We start from the raw sequence: 20,742 nt of genomic DNA, 5'->3' as shown, positions 1-20,742 counted from the left end.
AGCCACTCCAGCAACCCCTCCAGAGATACAATTCCAAAAGCTCTGGGTACCCTGCAACTCTTGCTCAATATTCAAATGGAGCAACAACCCTCAAGATGCACCTGTGAATGGTGTTGTCTGTCAAAGTCTTATAACTGGTTCAAATTTGCTGATTTTGGTTAGACAGGGAGTGATAGGACATGGGGAATGTTTTTAAGCTAATAGATGAGAGATTTAGATAAAATGTTAGGAAGAAATTGTTCCCTGTCAGGTTGGGCAGGCCCTGGCACAGGGTGCCCAGAGAAGCTGTGGCTGACCCTGGATCCCTGGCAGTGTCCAAGGCCAGGCTGGACAGAGCTTGGAGCAACCTGGGACAGTGGAAGGTGTCCCTGCCCATGGCAGGGGTGGCACTGGATTGGCTGAAAGGTCCCTTCCAACCCAAACCATTCCCGGATTCTGTGATATTCTTGATTTCAGAGCATCCAACTACATGTCACAGCCACAGATATGGGTATTTCAGTGCAAGCCTTTTATTTAAAACCGCTTAGAATTTAATGTTCCTTAATGCCACATAAGACATTTATAGTCTTCCATAAAACAAAATTCTCCCTCACCCTTTTTTCATTTGTGCCCTGTCAGTGCTTAATGAGTAACTGGGTATAACTGGGTGATTTATTGAAATATTAGCACAAATTCTGTAAATACTTTTATCCTTTTTATAAACTGGAGTCTCAGAAAAAATGAAAAGGCCATTATGATTGTAAGGGCAGCTTTCCTGCACCCAGTAATGTGTTCTTACACCATTCCTATAATCCCAGCATTTTTAATACACCTGACTCTGCAATAGCAAGGTGCCATCTGTGATGGCTCTTGGAGCACAGTTGTTTTTCTCCCTGCCCAATTATATTTATGCACCAAATCCTTTAAACCTCTCTCCAGTCTGCAGCTTCATTGGCTCAAACTAATGAAGAGAATTTTCTAATTCCCTCCTGATAATCCTATTACCTGTCCAAAGCTATTTCTGCAAGGGTCATCATTGCAGAGGGATGTAAATCTGGGGCCAGGTCTCACTTTGGTCAGTTGTAATCCAGCTCCTCTCCTGGAAACCCCAAGGACATTGGTCAGCACCTGGGAACAGCAGAACTGAGTGACTGAGCCTCTCAGGTACCATGATTTTTGTGATCAAACCTTGCCTTTCAAGCTTGATTTCAGTAGGGGGAAAAAATATAGTGTTTTGAGGATGTATTAGTGGTGTTTGAAATGTTCTAATAAAGAAATGTAGGTGATGGGGTCTCTCAGAAGAGCCTCACATTTGGCAGCTTGGGTTAAATGGGGCTGGTGACATAAAAAGTGCTGCCAGGTTCCCAGCTGTGAGTTTGGCAGGCTGCTTTCATTAGGCTGAGGACAACGAGCTGCCAGAGCTGTCATTATTTGTGCTTTAAATGAATGCATGGGCAGTGAGTGGTGCTTCACTCCAGCTGGGGTCAACTGGGGGAAATGGAAATACATTAGAAATCAGATCCTGGACCTGCTGACAGTGTGTGCCCAGACTATTGGAAGTGACACCTGTATCTAATTTAACAAGGCTTTTATATTCCTTGCGTGGAATCCTGTCTCTTTTTATTTGATTTTGGCATTGATTTGATTCAAAAATGGGATTTCTACTCTTTTGTAACCCACCTTTGAATACTAACCTGTATATAAGGATCTGCAAGTGAATATAAAGACACCATTCCTTCATCCTCTGCTGGGATGGAGTCATGTGCTCTGCGGAAGGATGACTGAAGGACTCAAATCTCCGGGAGAATCTCCTGAAAATGTTCATGTCTGGGCCCATTTTGGACCTTCCAAGGAACTCTAAATGCTAACTTTAGAATGAATCCTTCTTATCCAGATATCTAATCTCAGCTTGGTCCTGCAAGAATCATGTTCTTGCAAAAGAATGTTTTGGTGAGCACAAATATTGGTGTGAAACAATAATAACCCAAAAGTACCCTAGACAAGACAATTCCCTCTGTAGCTGCTGTGACAGAACTAGTTTTAAGGAGGTGACTGGTATGTAACTAAAGGTATAAAGGATGCATTACATAAAAAGATGGAGCAAAACCCCTTTTTTTGGCCCTGAGAGATTGCTTTGGACAGCTGAGATCCCCAGAAGATGAGCATGTTTTTAATACGACAGGTCTGAGAGGTCAAGAACCTTGGGGCAAAATTACACCTTGGATTCTTGCTTCCACCCCCTTATACAAACAGTATCATCTGCACAATCAATGGCTTTACATGTTTCCTGCAAGTATTTGGCATCTTTTTGATAGGAGGGAATAATTTCAACCTAACCAATTCTTCTGCAGCTGATCTGTACCAGATTGCTAGAATTATATGGAAGTGCTTCATCCTGTTTCAGAGTGGGATTTTAAGCTGATCTTTGTTATAAATATAAAAGTCTAATCCCAGCAATTATAATCACAGCACAGTTAGAAGATAGGGAAATGCATTAGGGCATGACAGATAATCAAAATAATACAGCTTGAGAGCAAATAACAGAGTTAAGGATGATTACTATACACCAGGATGTTCAACTGCTGGTTTCCAGTGATAAGGGGAATTTCCCTCTGGCAGCAGTGGGTCTCAAAGCCATCACAGGGTTCCCAAATTCCTCATTTACAAAGTTCAAAAACCCTACAAGTATTTCACACCTTCAAAATACTCATGGGCATACCCTCAGCTCCATTGCAAAGGTTTTTCCTGGGTGAATCACAGCACCAAAGAGCACTTCCTGCCCCCTTCCAGCCCTCCAAAGCAAAAAACAGAGCCTGACCAATGCAATCAGTGGAGAAATAATTCTCCATATATATGCACTGGATTCCAGGATTAGGCAGCTCTGGGAGATTGTGACTCTCACTCGACACCACCTCTGCAACTTCAGAATAATCTTAAATGTAGAAATGCAAGAACTTAGGAAAAATCCACATCACCCTGAGCTTCCCATCCCATGTTTTAGACCCATTGTGTTCTTTCACATTGCCAGTGAGATCATATCACCAGATTAACTCCACAAGGCACCTGTGGACAGAAACCCCTCCAGAGACTGTACTGCCCACTTTGTCAGGCATTGGTGAGCAAGGAGAGGAAAGAAAATCAGATTTGTTGTGTGTGAGGTGGCCAAAGGACATGGGGAACTCAGCTGAAGACTCTGGTAACCAGCTTTCAGCACTATCCCATCTTAAACTCCATAAGAGGCTCACTCTAGGGCACACGGCCAGCCACAGTGAGACTGAATTCTGAACTGCTTGAAGAAGCACAGTCCTCAGCCTCAGTCCAAATACAGAGAATTGTCTCCTGGATTTAAATGCTGTAAACCAACATATTATTGTGTTGAGCAGAATGCATCCCACAGCTCCTTCCTTTAATGCTCAGTGCCTACAGAATTCCAGACAAAGATGTAGAGCATCTCCACAGTCAGCATCCCAGTCCAGAGAAATTCCTATTTTGCTGCTTACTGGAATGAGGATATCAGAGGGCTATGAGTAGAAGAAAACAAAGTGAAAGTGAGAAATGGGGTCTACCCCAACACCGGGTATGAGCAGAGTTGGCCAAAATTATGGCATTTGCACTTCCTGACAAATAAAAAACAACCCACCCCTTCCAACTTCAAGTGAAAGGCTTGGTGAATTCATGTCACCTCATGTAATAATAATTTTTTTTAAGCTAAAATGAAACATTTCAATTTTGTATTGGCATTTTTGTTAAGGACAGACATGGAAAATGAAGGCAACAACATGCAGAGAAAAAATGATAAGCCTGACAAATAGCTCCATATCTTTGCCTGCCAAAACAAGGAACTCTTTTTTGATGACCCAGAACCCTTTCACATCTATCAGCCAGAGATCAGACAAATGAGAAAAATCCAGGAAATTGCAGTGAGCATAGATTTTCTTGCTGCATTCTATCAGAGAAAGGGATGGCAGGAGCAGTGATTCCTGCAGACTGATCTGATCTTCCACAAAAGCAATCTCTTTGTTTTGAAAACATTAAAGGAATACATTCAAATGGCATCTGGAAATGACATTTGTTCCTATTTGCATATCCTTGCCATTTTAGCAGTATAAATCATGCAGGATGTGACATAATTAAAACATTCTTGAATTATTCCATTTGTGCAATACTTTACAGAGTTGCTTTAAATGGAATTAAAGTCTTTACTGTAATTCGAGATGAAAACATGTTCTAATAAAGGAGTGGCATTCTGGCACAAAGTAACAAATAAAACAACCAGGGTGCTGATTCCTGTCCTTCTGAATTGCTGGGATCTCACAAAAACAGCTACCTCCAGCAGAAGCCAAGGATAGCCATTCATTCCCATTCCTCCTGGGAGCAGGGATGCTGTCCAGGCTTAAAGCAGAGGCAACACAGGAAGGCCTTAAACCAAATGGAAGCTGTTTAAAAGGAATTCATGAGATAAATCCTTGGACCTCACCTCTCTGCAAGCACACAATGATGAACCACCTTCCCTGGCAACTCTAAGTTAACTCCAGGCCCATGGTCACTGTTGGGCACTGGTTCAGAGGTGGGTCCTGTGGGCACTCAATGTCACACACAACCGGCCTTGGGGATGCCCCAATTCTGCCCTCAGATGCCAGGCAGCAGCACCTGCCAGCTGCTCACCTTTGCCCCCTTCCACACTGGATGTGCCCAGGTTTATTTATTGTGACACTCCACATTTGGTCACAGACAAGAGGCACATTTGGAAATAAGGCCTAGCTAAAAGTAGCTAGGCTAAGCCTTAAGCCAAACAGGATGAAGTAAGTGCTCAGGAAGGGTTAGGAGAAGTCAGGCTCTGCCAGAGGAGGAAACAAGGCAGACATGGATGGTGTGAGGTCTAAACATAGTGCCTTGAGACCCTAGGGGCTTCCTCAGCTCCCACACCACAGCCACTTCCAGCCCTTTGCTTCCAGGGACCATCTCTGCCAAGGAGAGCGAATTTTGGTCCCCATCATCCATGCCTGCACCCTCTCAAGGTGACTCAAATTCTGTAGCTCATCCAAAAAGGGTTTCAGGTGACTCTACACATTGTCTCAGCAATTTCAGTAACCTACGGCCCATGGCAAACCTCACAGCAGAATGTGTTCATCCACATCTACCTTAGGAGACCAGTGTAATGTGTCCCTGCCCATGCCAGGGGGCCAAGGTAACCTTCAACATTCCTTCCAACCCAAGCCATTCTATGATTCCATTGCTTAATTAATTTTAGAAAGTGTCTGTTTATTTGAAGCAGAGTAACAATCATTTTAGGACTTTAAAATTTGATTATACCCTTCTGTTCAGTATGAATACAGATGCATCACCCAAGACTCTCCTACAATGCTTGAAGTAAAGGGATTAATATAGATTTGCTGCCATGTAGCCTAATCTGGTGCTGTTAAATAGTTAAATAAGTTGTGATTTGATTTTCTTTTAAGAGACCTTGTTGGAACACATCGATAAATGAGGCTCTCACAAACTGATTCATAGTTGAGCTGTTCCATTGGGACAGCTAATGCTGCAACAGTCATTTACCAAGTAAATCCAAATCTCTGACATCATGGCAATCTGAAAAAACATGGTTTTTCTCCTATGTATGATACTCTCTGTGTTTGTATCTGAGCCTGATTCTCCCAAAGGGAGAGGGAATTCTCTCATTTGCATTCATTTCTTATTCTTTAGCCCTGGAGAATCCACAAATAGATCCCTATTTAGTGCTGAAGCCACAGCAAAAAGCCTTTAGGTGCCAAAATCATTAGAAAATGAATCCTAGAAAAAAAATCAGATTTAACTACTTCTGATGCTCATGGAATTCCTCTCCTTTCCCAAGCACAGCACACTGCTAGGGCTGCACCTCCATCCACTTCCCACATCTGCCACAGCCTTCACAGCTGGAGTCAGGCTTGGGCTCAACCAAACATTACACCCTGCTCCAGGAACAAACGTGCAGAGAGGAGAAAACCCACCCTGAGAACACCTCCAGTGTCTCTTGTCCTGACTCCTGCTGATCCCATGGCCACCTGCTGCCCACAGAAGGGGTCAGGACCTGGCTTATCTTATCACGTCAGCCCCAGGGGCAGCAAGAGCTGGGGCTGCTGCAGAGGGTAATTAAATCAGGAACACCATGCTCAGGCACCTATGCTGAGCATATTACTCATTCAGCCTCAAGGTTGTCACAGGAACCCAAGGAATTGGGGCACTTTTCCCTCTCCTCATGCCACAGTATCAATATCAATGATGCTGTCATTCCTTGGGTTGGCAGGAGCCAAGCAGCAGCTGGGCAATCACAGTGCTGCCCCTGGGCTCAGCTCCAAATCCCCTCCCTGGGAGGGCTAAATTGGCATTGGGGTGCTGCTGTGCACACGTGAAGTGGATGAAATGAATCAGAGGGGTTTACAGGCAGGTCTTTTCCAACCAGATCATTCTGTTTCCTTTATTTTCCTTCTTTTCCTCTGCAACCAGCTCCTAGTCTCTCCTCCTGCTTGTTAACAGGCTTTGCTGCTGATGCTCTTGCACTCAGTGAATGTCAGAAGCCTCGAAGAATACTGTCAGATGGCTTTTCAGGAGGTGACACCACTATAGCCTGAGCAGGCTAAAATATTTGGAATTAATTTTTGCATAGAGCCATGGCAGTCCCTGTGAAAAAGTCTTAGAACCAACCAAGTGTACACAGAGAAACTGGCCCAGCATTTGTGGTCCAGTTTCTACATAAATAAAAGCAAGTCCCGGGGAAAGGATTTGCTCTGCTGTTTATCTGAGCTGTGTCTTGGAGCAGGACAGGGAACACATGTGTTTTAAGCCATCAGCCTATGCTTCAAATATTGACATTTATTTACATGCTCAGAGAAATGCATGTACATGCCTCAGCTGCTGCATAACGGCAACCCCAGCTTGCCTCTCTTGGCTTTGAAAAGGAAGCATAGTAATTCTAATTTTGTGCAGTTTTACAAGTCACATGCAAAGATATTTACAAATTAGCTGATGAAAGCTCACCATTTATAATCACAAGTCAATTACAGGATGCAAAGGAAAACATTAAGCCTCTGGAATGACATGAATGATATTAAAGCTCTCTGCAGGAATGGGATAAACTTTTCTGTGAGGGTGACTGAGCCCTGAAACAGGCTGCCCAGAGAGGCTGTGCAGTCTTCTCTGGAGATATTCAAACCCACCTGGATAAGATCCTGCTGCTCTAACAGAGGGCTGGACTGGATGAGCTCCAGGTCCCTTCTAACCCCAGCCAGGATGTGATTCTGGGACATGGGGAAGTTACAGACCTGATGTAAACACTCCAGGGCTTTCAGTGGGCACACAATCCTGTCTGCTTTGGCTTCATCTTCTGATTAATAAAGGTAATAAGAGAAATACATTCCTATTATCACTGACTTCTTGCAATCATAGCTGCCACAGGGATGTGAGGTTCATTCAGTGGAGACAATGTTAGTTCTGGTATTGGAAGCAGACAGGCAGCTGGTTGAAGCAGGACCTGGGCAACCATCATTTATTCAATTTCATGGTAACTCCATTTTTTGGCAAATGGTCAAGTAAATTAAAAAAAAAAAAACAAACCAAAACCACATCCAGCTGACCACAGCTTTACAGTTCAATAGAGGAATTTTTTCTTCTCTTTTGGATATGCTGAACCCAACTCCAGACTGGCAGCATCCTCCTGACAGCATCTCCACTGCCTTTGACAAATACAGACCACTTTTACCTCTGGATCTCCCCATGTAAGAGAAATGAGGAAATTATTCTGTCAGATCTTTCAAGATGTGGAGATGCACTCAGGATGCTTTAGCAGCAGAATAAAAACGGGAATGGAGGAAGAGGAAGCACCTGGCAGTCACAAGCCAACACAACTGCTCAGCTCTGCCAGTCCTACAGGAGGAGTTCCAATGAGGCAGGCTGGAAAACACAAGAAATTCTTGAGAGCACAAGCTGAATCACAGAATTTAGGTTGGAAAAAATCTCCCAGATCATTAAATCCAACCTTTTACCCAGCATTGCCAAGGCCAAAACATGTCCCCAGGTGCCACATCCAGGGCAGCCACTGTTGAATCCCTGCAGAGATGGGGACTCCACCACTGCCTGACCACCCAAGGCCACTTGTCCTTTCCCTGCCACAGCAAGGTGACTCCTCTGCTGTGACTCACCTTGCACCCAGATCAGCACCACAAGATGTGTAAATCTCATTCAACAGACACAAAGTCAATAAATATCCCTGGTCAAGGGTGTTTGCCCAGTGCCCAAAGCAGGAGATGGTTCACTCTTCTCCCTTCACAAAGGGATGTCCTCTGGAAAGAGGAGGCTCAGCTGCAGAGAAAGGCACTAATTCAGTGAGAGAGGGTCAGAATTACAAGATAATCTAACTTTTTAATGATGGGAAAGCAGCAAATGAGATCCTCACACATCTCAGAGGATGGATGTTAATGCTCAGAGAAAGTCAGGAATAAAAAACACATTAATATGAAAGCTGTTGGGAAGAATTTCATTTTTTTTTATTGCTAAGCTCTCAAGTTTGAGATAATGACTGTTTAGACCCAACTTTAGAGGAAACATGTTGGCTAAGTCAAGCCTGCTTTTTCCAAATGATGGTAACAAAGTGTAGATATGGAAAAAGTAAAAGGAAATATTCCTACTGATTTATATATGCAAATACACATTTGAAAATAACATCAACCAGCTAAGGAGGGAAAAAAAGCAAAAATAAAACCCCACCAGAAATAAATATTATCCTTCCAAAAATATATTCTTAACTGTTTGTTGTGGGCAGGTTTTTTGTATATCTAGAGCCTTAGGAGGCATTCTTGTTCAAACCCATCCCAAAAGAGACAGTGAATGCTCTTCCAGCTTTACCAGTGTTGACTTCTCACAGGCTTCTTTCAGTTTTTGGTGGAAAGGAGCAGTAAGAGTTGGTTAAAGTCCTCAGAGTGTAGCTACTTCTAGACCTTTGATTAATCTCCCAACAAACTCAAGTTCCTTCCCTTCTCCATAAAACACCAGCCATCAACCTCTCCAAGTGCCTGTCTCCAGTCACTGCCTGACACAAGAGATTTTTGACAAATTTCAGGGATTATACACATTGCAAACATCTGTTCAGTTTATGCACAATCTCTCCCCTGGGCTTCTGCCATCCATCATGACTTTGCTAAATACAGCAGTAAACTCCAACCAAGGCTCTGAAGGATGTGCCAACTTTAGCAAACATGAACATGGAGTTCAGAAAGAAACACACACTTAAATATCAACTGAAAACTCTGCCCAGGCTCGCAGAGCACTGTGGTGAACTGTCCAATCCATCTGACAAATCAGGGCAGGCATTGAGGTTAAACATGGATTGAGGTTTGTGCCCTTAAATAATCTGCATTTGAAAATGTTGGCTGTTCCTTCCCTCAAATAGACATTTTCTCAGTATCCAGCCACCCTCCTCTTCCACCCTGCTTGATACAGCCACGTTTGTTTAGGAAGAAGATAAATCAATAATAGGTCTCCTGGCAAATTAATTTTTTAAAAAGGATTAATTCATCACAATAGTAACAATGATGGAGCTGATCCAACAAATATGTAACATGCCCCAATATTTGAATCCCAAGTTTCAAAAGATATTCACCACTTCATACACAAAATTAGGCTTTTCCAAATGAAAAATATTGCTAAATGCTGAGTGAAATTTGCTACATGAAATGAATAATGCTAAATGAAATTTGACATAGCAACAACTGGCAATACTAATACTGTTGGCACAATAATTACAACTGTAATTTTTCTTTGAAAAATAAAAAAAGTCCTGCATTCTACCTTTCCAGACAAAAGTGTGGTGCTCTGGTAGAAGTGAATCATAGAAACACAGAATCATGGAATGCCTTGGGATGGAAGGGACCTTAAAGCCCATCCAATGTCCCCCTCTGCCATGGGCAGGGACACCTTCCATGAGCTCAGGTTGCTCCAAGCCCCATCCAGCCTGGCCTTGGACACTGCCAGAGATCCCGGGGCAGCCACAACTCTGGGCACCCTGTGCCAGGGCCTCACCACCCTCCCAAGGAAGAATTTCTCCCCAGTATCCCATCTAAAGCTACTCTCCAGTAGTTTGAAGCCATTCCCTCCTGTCCTGTCACTGACTGCTGTGAAGGCATTGAGCTAATTTCCTGTTTTGGAGTGATATCCAGAAATAACTGCAATCCTGAAAAGATGAATAATTCCTGGTGCATAATTATAGGCCAAATTTCGAAATACTAAAATAAAGAGGAAGAGAAAGGGATATTTATTAATCCCATGATCTTGCAGCCCAACACAACATTGAAAACAGGGATAGTCACACAAAGCATTTCCTAATTGGCAGAGCCTTAAGGATAAATGAAACATTGAACTCATCTATTTAAAATGTTTCGACCTCACAAATGAAGAGCTGAATAACTCTGCTAAAGCGGATAGAGGCAATAATCCAATCCCATAACCCTCTCATCAGCCCCAGTGACGTGCTCCCTGCATCAGCCCAGCCTGCTTTATGTTTTATTCCCATCATGTGACCTCTTATCTAGCAAATCAAGTCCTGATGTTTTGAAATTATGTTTTTTCCCAGCCACGGTGACCTTATCACTCCATGATGCACCACATTTTCTCCTTGAGGTGAGCCCAGGATGTTTCCATTTTGCCACACCATCATCCTGTCCTTGCACCTTGGGATGACACAATTAGTCAAATCAGGTTGGCTCTTAAGCCTGTCTTTAGCCACTTTCCTGTAAGAGATCTGACTGCCTGTGGTGCCAGGGGAGCTGCAGATGCTCCACACTTGCTGATCATGGAAGGGCCTTGAGCAAAGGGCTGGAACCCCAGCTTTGGCATTGATCTTGATTACATAATGCTGCTAATGCCTCCTGTGAACCTCGGTGTGTCCATGACCAAGGGTTCTTGTTGGAAACCTGTCCCTGCTGCAGGCACAGGGGGATGCTGGCCCTCTCAAGGGTACATGAAGAGTGGGGACTCGCTCCATTTCACTGCCCAGGCAGGGGGAATGATGCCTTCTCCAGTTCCATGTTATTTCACCCAATTTCCCCAGATTTCAGCAACCTGAACATTTAAATCCGTGGCTGCTCCTTCTCTTGTCTTGCTTGCTTCAGAAGCTGCCCCTGTGCCAGGTACATCTGTGACTATTACCTGCCATGTGGGAGAGAGGACAGGAGCAGTCAGGGAGGGAAATTTGCAGCTGGGAACCAGGGGAAAGGGGCAGAGAAGCAAGATTCAAATTACTCTTGGGAGAGGGGAGTGCTGCTCGAGCTCAAACACTCTTCCCAAGGGCCAAGGGAACACTTGGAGCCCATCCCAGCTGAGCACTCACCCACAGGGAGCTTGACACAAAGATTTGCAACCACATCTCACTGCCAAACACCTCTCAGTTCTCACTGTCCCCCTCAAGGGTCCCCAAAATGTCATTGCTTCCGAGCAATATCCCACTGACCACTGGGGACCTGCAGCCTGCTGCTGATCTGCTTACCTAAACCCTGACACAAACAGCATTTTCAGCAGGATCTGCACAGATGGAACACAGCAAAGTTGTGCCTAGAACATGTTTATATTTTAAGAAAAATATTACTCATGTTTATGTACTGGACTAGCAGCAAAGACTCATTGGAGAGCAAGTTTTATTTGTTGGCTTTGTCATTTGCAGAATGCATCTTGCCTTTTACAGTTTGTTTAGGTATATTTTTCTTTTATTTTCCTTCTCTTCTATAACTATAACTCACAATTGCAAGACACTATTTTTGTATTTACAGCTGCAATCCTTTTACAAGGATTAAATAAGTCTTCATTACAAGTACACAGCTACAGTGCTATCTTCCTGAGCTACGTCAGAAGATAAGACCAGGAGAAAATAGTAAAATTGTAATTTTGGATAAACAGGGACATCTCTGTGAAGGCCAAAGGCATAAAATTATGCCCCATCGCTGTAAGTGTTCAAGGCCAGGTTGGATGGGGCTTGGAGGCACCTGGGATAGGGGAAGGTGTCCCTGCCAATAGCAGGGGTGGTCAGATGGGCTTTAAGGTCCTTTCCATCCCAAATCATTCCATGATTCTGTGCTTTGTTACCAAGCAGTAAACCTTCTTCCATATTGGATAAAAAGGAACCCTTTCATTAAATGGTTATTTCTACCCTGTAGTGAGGCTGGCCCATCCAGTTTAATGACACCAGGGGAATGAGCAGCAGTAACAGGGATTCTGCTTCTGATCTACAACACATCCAGAGCTATAGAGATTAAATGGCAGCATCAGGCCTATACTTTGCATTTGGGTTTTTTCCTCCTTAAGAAGATTTTTGGACACAAGAACCTTCTCCATTTCTTCACTCAGAAAATCTGTCAGAAAGACAGGAAAGTAAAGAACTTATAGAATGATCAGTCTCTTAAAATACATGTGTAAAGCCACCATACACGTGACAAAATAGGGCCTAGTGCATTGATGACCCACAGACCTGATAAGAACTTGTTACACCCATTTGAACTTTGAGCCACTTTCAGTCATCAAAACCAATGAGAAAAGTGAATGAAAATACAAAATACTTTCTAAATTAGCAATTTCCCCCTTGCCAGAGACTGCTGTTCATCTGAATGTCAGAATGGTACAGGGGAATGCTTGGGATCAGTACCAATGGCAGCTGATGGGCTGGAAGGTCTGTGGATGCTTCCTTAGAACCAGGAGACATAATTAACTCCAGTGATGACATTAATCATCATGTAACCATCACTGCACATCCTCCTGCTGTGTGAAGCAACACCCTCTCGGGGGACTCTGTGCTCCTACCCTGAGCCAGTCGTGTATTGGGATTGAGAGATTGCACAGTAATATGATTTTTTAAAAAAAGAAAATAATCAGCTGTAAAGCAGTAAGGAATCTGTAAGAGGAGGTTGGAATGGCCAAGGATGGTCATTCTCCAGGACACAAGGCCATTCCTGCTGAATCAAATCATCCCCATGCAGTGAATCCCTGCCTCTGAGTGCTGGGCCTAACAATGCTCTCAGGCCAACTCAGGCTGGTGACCGTATTCAGGTGACCTTAAAGAAATTACTAAAAGACAACACTATCAGTCAACAAAGGATGACCCACTTGCAGCCACACGAGCCTCTCCATGGGGCTGCTGCTCTTGCAAGAGCTGCTATGTGATGCAGAGGAGGGTTCCAGCCATCCCCATGCCAGGCACACCAGCTCCCAGCACACCTGTAGAGGCAAGCAGGTGGCACCTTTTCCTCTGAGACACTCGTGATGGGCCATCCTGACCTCCTCTGTAACAGTCTCTGCTGTGCTGAGTCAGCCTTACACACGGACATTTCCTCACAGAGGCCCTTGCATAACCACAGCCTCCACAGCTGGCAGCACCCACACTCCCCCATTTATTGGGAAGCTCATTTTTCACTTTGGAAAATGCCGCTTGCCTGGCACATAAAAGAACACCTCCTCAAAAAAAAAAAAAAAACCCAGCCAGCCACAACAGCTCCACCTCAAGCCTTGATGAGGATGTGGGAGAGTTCCCTGCCCACTTTTTGCCTGACTGATTGCCTGACTTTGCCCACACACGACACGCAAGCGTTTCCGCTGTGCTTTCCTTGAGGAGAGGTGCTGGAGCACCCTCCCATGGACCACCCTGCCTGTGTGCCTTGTCCTCAGCTGCCTGCTTGGGAAACACCTGCCTCAGCCATTCTCCCGGGGCTGAGATCAGAATGACAAGGATTTACAGCCCCACCGAGCTGAAGGGGAAGGGTTTGCATGCCTGGCTCCCAGCCCCCCTCAGTCACAGGGACAGGATTGAGCTTTAGGAATTCCCACTCCCATCCCGTGCACAGTCAGGGTTGTTGCCTCGTGCCACACTGCAGAAGAATGGTGAAACACAGCCTTTATGCTGTTATGATTCATGTAATCTTCACAGATTTATGGGGCACAATAGATCAGTAACATAAATTTTACAGAGATCTTTCATTTGTTAAGCAATCCCTTCCCACCTCTGGGAAGAGAGAACTTTCATGAAAAGCACAGACAAGTTTTCTGGTTTGAGCATGCAACCAAGTTCCTTGAATTTCATATCCTGTGTTTTTCAGCTCAAAGATCTGAAACAGCAAAGCATACAGAGAATCAAATCCTCTTGTTCCCCCCAGAACAAAGAAAATCCACAGCAGCAGCCAGAAGAGCTTATTGTAGATGTCCGTGTAAGCCAAGGGAATGACTTAAGGGTTTGACCTGGCATTTATACCTGTTCATCCCTGACATGGCAAAGATTCTTAGTTTTGCCTAGTGAGAAGGGATTAGTTCAGATTTCTATTTCAGAACTGAGGGAACAGCAAGTGATCTGGTAATCTGGATCTACAGTGACAACAGCCTATCTATAGAGCAACCTGGAGAATCTATACTAATGAACCTTAATTAGTTACCTGCTTTTCTTCCAAACTTACTTGCAATGTTTCCCACAAGTTTTGATTAATTGTCATGAGTACATGCATGGAACACATATTTGCACATTTGCCTATCAGCTTTAGTCCCAGTACATACAGATACCTTGTGTCCTGCTCAGCTGTTATTCCACATTATTCTTTGATGGTGCTATGGAAAATGAAGGCAGATACATCACTATTTATCATTCCAGTCTAACAATCCAGCAGCTTTTAAATAAGGCAGTCATGGCATGAGAACATCTTTGTACTGTGAAGTCAAACAAAACTTAACTTAGCACCTGAACAGCTGAAACTAATCTAGACTTAATGGGAACTCTCAAATCACCTGGCTTAAAGCTCTTGCTACTCAGTAGTGCTCTGGCACCACTGGTCTGGGATCATGTCCTCGGTGGGAAGACTCAAAATAAATGTGGTTCTCCATCAAAAACTCCACTGTAAGAGGCAAAAAGGGTGCTGGTGAATCACAGTGCCCTGAGAGCGTTATCTGGCTCTTTGGGTTGCCTGGTTTATGGAAAGGGTGGAACAAGAAAGTGATTTTGATTTATAACCAACATCAGTTTGCTGTTTTGCAATAAATATGGCCCAACCAGCTACAGGATGTTCAGAGGTCTCTTATCCAACATGTTCAAATATTTGGCTCCATTTTCTGTATGTGAAATGAGCAATTTGGGCAACCCTTAAAAATAAATGTTTACAGCACTCAGAAAATTAATAGGGTACAATTTCAAGAGGGATTAAAAAATTAGTAAGGAAATACTCAGTACACATTTCCACTGCAGGAAGTTTTACACCCACTATTTCCCATGACCATGTTCCTGATATTCACCAGTGACTGGGAAGGAAGAGCGTAATGAAGGAACCCTCACCTGAGAATCTGGCCAGGCACAGTTTTAAGGAGACTGACATATATCCCAATTGCTTTCTGTGGGTCAATGACAAGCTCCATAATTACCCTGTGTATTTTGATCTTCACTGATACTCACCAGCTACAGGAAATTACACACTGTGCTGTACCTGCTGCAAGTCTATCCCTTTGCTATCCTGTCATTAACTGTTCTCCCTTTGGGACTTGCAGCATCTCCTACTCCAGCCACTGAAATGGAAGAAAATGCCAACACCAGCTTGGAAGAAGACTTTGAAGGACAGGCAACACATACAGGCAAGGAAACTAACTGGGGTTTTTTCCCAAAAATAAGTTAAACTGTCAGTGTTCACTGGGGAAGCCCAGAATTCCAGTGGCCAAACCTCTTGCACAAAAACCCAGGTTCCAAAGGCAATGAGAAAGTGTTTTGGGGCAAATGACAGCCCCCATGGAGGGCAGGTAACACCAAATTACAAGGGCTGTAATTTACAAAATTGTGCTGCTCCTTCTCAAACCTGAAGCAAAGGGCAAACACAGGGGACACTTGACGAAGCCACCAAGAGCCATGGCCCAGCAAGGCTCCTGTTGGTTTATTGCCTCACTCCTGTGGTTTATTGCTTCACTCTGCTCTCCAGGGGAGGAGAGAGACAACAAAAGAGCAACAAAACCCACATTAGAACTAGGTGATAACGTTTCTCTAGAAAGGCAAAATGATTTTTTCCTTCTTACAGAAGTAACACTCGGTGCTAAAAATGCCCCTTGTGGCAAACACAGCACAGCATTTAGAAGGTTTAAAAAGAGACCTCACTCAAAGCCATCATTCTTTTTAATCCAGTGCTCAATCACCAGGATTTTTATAAGTACTGACATTGTGTTCAGCTCTGCAGCTCCTCCACCCTGCTGCCAGGTAACAGGATGCCAATCATTGCGTCCCTCTGCTCCAAGGGCTTCTTTTCCTTGGAGCTATAATGAATGCAGCTCTTGTAATAACTCCAGGATTATTTCCCAACCGGCCTTGCTGCTGGTGGCCAAGATTATGATATATGCACAGAGCTAGTGGAAGGTGTCCCTGCCCATGGCAGGGGGTGGAATGGAATGTGTTGAGCTTTAAGGTCTCTTCTAACTCAAACCATTCTATAGATATGTGTGTATATATATATATATATATACACACACACCACATCTCATTTTCATCACATCTTCCTTCTGAAAATGAGACCTGCTTACCCAGTCTTTTCTAAATTTTCCATAGGAAACTTCACCTCTGAAAGCACTGAAATATTGTTTGGTTTTGCTTTATAGTCTAAGATGCAGATTAAGGGTTTTCCTTTTGAAAAACGGCCTGGAATTATGAATTTTTTCCCCAATTTCAAAACTTAAGCAGTTTAATCAAGAAGCTCCAAAGAGCAAGATCTGCATTACAATCAGAGTTATCATTTGCCTTATGGATTACTTGTCCAGTGCAACAGGTATTTTTTGGGGTTTTTAAAAATAATCTCAAATGTCCTGCATTCTTGGTTTTACTCCGAGTCCTTATGCACATATAATATTTAAATTTTATCAAATATTTAAATTAATATTTAAATAACCTGTTTATCAAGAAATCATATCTTTGTCTACAAAACACTACCTTTGGCCAGCATGGCAGTTTTATTATGTTTCAACGTCCTCATTCATGTTAACTGCTCATGTTGTTCACCAAAATCCTTCCAAAGTATCCTGATGGAAACCAGATCTCTGAAATGATTCAGGTGAGAAAAAGCCTCATTCTTTCTTTTTTCTTTCTTCTTTCATTGAACCAAAAGCTCTGGTTGTCACACTCCTGGAGAGTGCTTTGGAAGGAGTAGGGACAGATAAACTGAGGCACAGGACAAACCATAAAAGAACACAAACTTCTCAGGAAACCTCTTGTTGCAGCCACTTTCTCACCCAACTGCATCTCTCTTAGGGCCCAAAGGTGTGATCAATGACTGGAGGAAGTTCAAATTAGAGAGTGAAGATGGAGACTCCTTACCCCTGAGTAAGAAAGAAATGCTTAGACAAATGTCTTCACCACACAGATCTTTCAGCAGAGATGACAAAGACACCCGAGAGAGATTCTGCCGTAAGGTAAGATAAGCACAAGGAATTAACTTTGGCTCTGTATAAAACATGCCTGCTACAAGGTAGAAAATCTTGAATTTTCCACTCAAATTCCATGTGACTTAGCAGAGTTCTCACAATGCAGACAGAACACATGTGCAAAACAATGGAGCTGGGAAGGGGCTGGAGCAACAGGAGGGGCTGAGGGAGCTGGGAAAGGGGCTGAGCCTGGAGAAAAGGAGGCTCAGGGGGGAACTTGTGGCTCTGCACAACTCCTGACAGGAGGAGACAGCCAGGGGTTGGGCTCTGCTCACAGGAACAGGGACAGGAGGAGAGGAAATGGTCACAAGTTGTTCCAGAGGAGGCTTAGATTGGGTATCAGGAAAACTTCTTCCCCATAAGGGTGGTCAAACATTGGAAGGGGCTGCACAGGCATTGATGGCATCACCATTCCTGAAAGAATCCAAAAAAATAGAAATATGGTGCTCAGAGACACAGGTTAGAGGTGGGTTTGGCAGTGCTGGGTTAATGGATGGACTTAATCTTAGAGGGCTTTTCCAGTCTTGATTAGTGGCTCTGTGATTCTCTTTACCCAGTCCTCTCTCAAGCAAAGGGTAATTTCAGTAAAACAAGCAGTGTATTTCACATCTACCACAGCACAGCTTGACCTTTGTTCCTCCCTTCTCTGCCACGATGCTCTATCCTTGGTTAGTGCAATGGAAAATTTTTAGCAGGTTTAAAAACCTGTAAATCAGGATAGAGCTCTGAGCCAGAACATCACTACTCATGATCATTTACTGATTCTGAAACAGAGGGGAACCAAACACCCAATTGTAGCCATGATATTTTCTGAAAAATCCTTTCCTTAGGATTTTTTTCTCCTGAGAAGCTAAGAGGCCTCAGGAACAAAATGTAAACAATGGTTATCTGCTGCTGTGGAATGCAACAGGCGGATCTGTGATTGGTCTCATGTGGTTGTTTCTAATTAATGGCCAATCACAGTCAGCTGGCTCAGACTCTGTGTCCCAGACACAAGCCTTTGTTATCATTCTTTCTTTTTCTATTCTTAGCTAGCTTTCTATTATTTTATTATAGTTTTAATATAATATGCATCATAAAATAAAAATCAAGCCTTCTGAAACATGGAGTCAGATCCTCGTCTCTTCCCTCATCCTCGGACCCCTGTGAACACTGTCACACCCAATAGCACAGGAATTAAGCCTGCTTCACTACTGGCAAAATTTCCACCAACTCTTGGTGGAAATTTTAATCAATTTTGATTTTAATTAAAAATTGAATCCATCAATTTTGCCAGATTTTTGCCGCTGCCTTCATTCCCATCATGCTGACAGGCAAGCGTTGAGACAGGATCTTCACCTGTCACTCCAAAAGACCTCCCGGAGCTTAGGGGGATACAGTATGGGTAAATGAAGGTGGTATAGGATATAATCTTATCCCCTAAAGTGTTGTAGCTGAACCAATTACTAAAGATTAGGAGCAGGCCTGATGTTAGCAGGCCGCAGCTGTAGCCAATAAGAAGAGTGTTATAAAAGAGTGGATTGGTTGGTTACTGCAGGGACAAGTCAGTGCTTAGAGGGGCTGTCTATGAGAAACATCAAGGCAGTATGAAACTCTAGCAATATGGAACTCATGCGATGTAATGATAATAGAACTCTTGTAGTATAATGACAACACAGAGCTACTGCAGGGAGTGATGGCTCTTCTAGCTCAGCTTTGGTGCTCTCCAGACAGCAGGGGGGGTCTGTCCATCCCCATCCCAGCCCCAAGGGGCCTCCAGTCCCTCACGTCCCTCTTTGGCTCTCCCCAGATGAGCATGCAGGAGTACGAGCTGATCCACGCGGCGCAGGAGGATGAGAGCTGCCTGCAGCAGTACCGCAAGCGCTGCATGCAGGACATGCACCAGCGCCTCAGCTTCGGGCCCAAGTTCGGCTTCGTGTGCGAGCTGCAGAATGGGGAACAGTTCCTGGAGGCCGTGGAGAAGGAGCACAAAACCACCACGGTCATCGTGCACATTTACGAGGACGGCGTCAAGGGCTGCGAGGCCCTCAACAGCAGCCTGGCCTGCCTGGCGGCTGAGTACCCCACCGTCAAGTTCTGCAAGATCAAGGCCTCCAGCACGGGAGCCGGGGATCGCTTCTCCAGCGAGGTGCTCCCCTCCCTGCTGGTCTACAAGGCTGGGGAGCTCCTGAGCAATTTCATTAGTGTTTCTGAACAGTTCGGTGAGGAGTTTTTTGCTGTGGATGTGGAGGCTTTCCTAAATGAGTATGGGCTGCTACCCGAGAGGGAGCTTCCGGCGCTGGGAAACGGCACGGATGAGCCAGATGTTGAATAATATTAGAGCCAGAGTCCTCACTGCCTCCCCTTTCTCTTCAGTCAGCTGTAAATCAATGTCAGTAATGCCCATCCCACTTAGAGAAGGCTGTCCTTGCTGATTTACTTGTAACAAATAAAGATATAAAAACTGTTTAACTGTTAGCATGTGAATTCTACTTACAACACATACAGCTGGCAGTCCTGCACATACTTCTATGCCAGCCACAAGTAATAGGAAGAACAGCAGTGATATTTAAGAAATATAGGATAAACAAACTACAAACTGAGGGCCCATGCCTCTCTCCACAAAACACATGTCCTTCATCTCAGTGGGGACAGGAGTGGTCCATCCCTCTGTGCACACAAAAAGCCATCTCAGTGCTCTGGAGTTACAGCAGTCCTGGCTCCTGATTCACTTCTACCAACTTTGGCAGGAACAAGCAATTTTAAGGTCAGACAAATAGGCCACAGTCCCTGCACTCCTAAATGGCTCAAGTATCTAGGTCATTATTTCATTCCACATTTAATACTCAATACTGATGCAAAGGGAGAAGTTAGCTCGGTGCTCCTGTAAGCTTTTCACCCAAACAGCTGACACAGACACAGCATCAGCTGATCTCAGTTCATCAGTGCTCCCTATGCTGAGCAGCAGCATCTAAAATGCCTGTGATTTTCTGGAAAAGTATGTTATGCTTATGTAATAACTCTGAATAAAGCTTATCAGCTCTCAAAACCTGCCATTGGAAGTGTGGAATATATTGGTAGTACATAACGTTACCCTTAGAAACATGAAATATTAGTAAGTATCACCAGATATTTACTAAAATCCAAGTTTTAAGTTTTGTTAAAGGGAAGCTGCTGAGAACTACAATTTAATAATCTGATTGAGTGGAAGATATGGGATAAATTTACTATAGACATTCTCTGGTACAAAACAACAAAAACATTAGAAACACTTCAGAGACTTCTGCAGACAGGCAAAGCTAAAGGCTGGATTTGACTGGGGATGGAAGTACTTTTATCTTACTA

General features: G+C 43.9%; 1 protein-coding gene across 1 annotated transcript; it reads left to right on the top strand.

Moving 5' to 3' along the window:
- The first annotated feature begins 996 nt into the window (after positions 1–996).
- PDC (phosducin) lies at positions 997–20,198 on the top strand. Its single transcript, XM_005487029.3, has 4 exons — positions 997–1,143; positions 15,511–15,594; positions 17,246–17,406; positions 19,208–20,198. The coding sequence occupies exons 2-4, from the start codon at positions 15,534–15,536 to the stop codon at positions 19,730–19,732; spliced, it is 747 nt and encodes a 248-aa protein (XP_005487086.2). The 5' UTR covers positions 997–1,143; positions 15,511–15,533; the 3' UTR covers positions 19,733–20,198.
- The last annotated feature ends 544 nt before the right edge of the window (positions 20,199–20,742 follow it).

The sequence above is a fragment of the Zonotrichia albicollis genome, chromosome 8, assembly GCF_047830755.1.
Source record: "Zonotrichia albicollis isolate bZonAlb1 chromosome 8, bZonAlb1.hap1, whole genome shotgun sequence".
Classification (NCBI taxonomy): domain Eukaryota; kingdom Metazoa; phylum Chordata; class Aves; order Passeriformes; family Passerellidae; genus Zonotrichia; species Zonotrichia albicollis.
The sequence above is the reverse complement of the archived record's forward strand: the minus strand, read 5'-3'. Positions and strand labels throughout refer to the sequence as shown.

Bases quoted from the DNA above. Each gene is read 5' to 3' on its own strand.
- PDC (XM_005487029.3), top strand. From the start codon at position 15,534: ATGGAAGAAAATGCCAACACCAGCTTGGAAGAAGACTTTGAAGGACAG. The intron at 15,595-17,245 runs GCAAGGAAACTA...CATCTCTCTTAG, and splicing joins AGGACAGGCAACACATACAG to GGCCCAAAGGTGTGATCAAT. The intron at 17,407-19,207 runs GTAAGATAAGCA...GGCTCTCCCCAG, and splicing joins GAGAGAGATTCTGCCGTAAG to ATGAGCATGCAGGAGTACGA.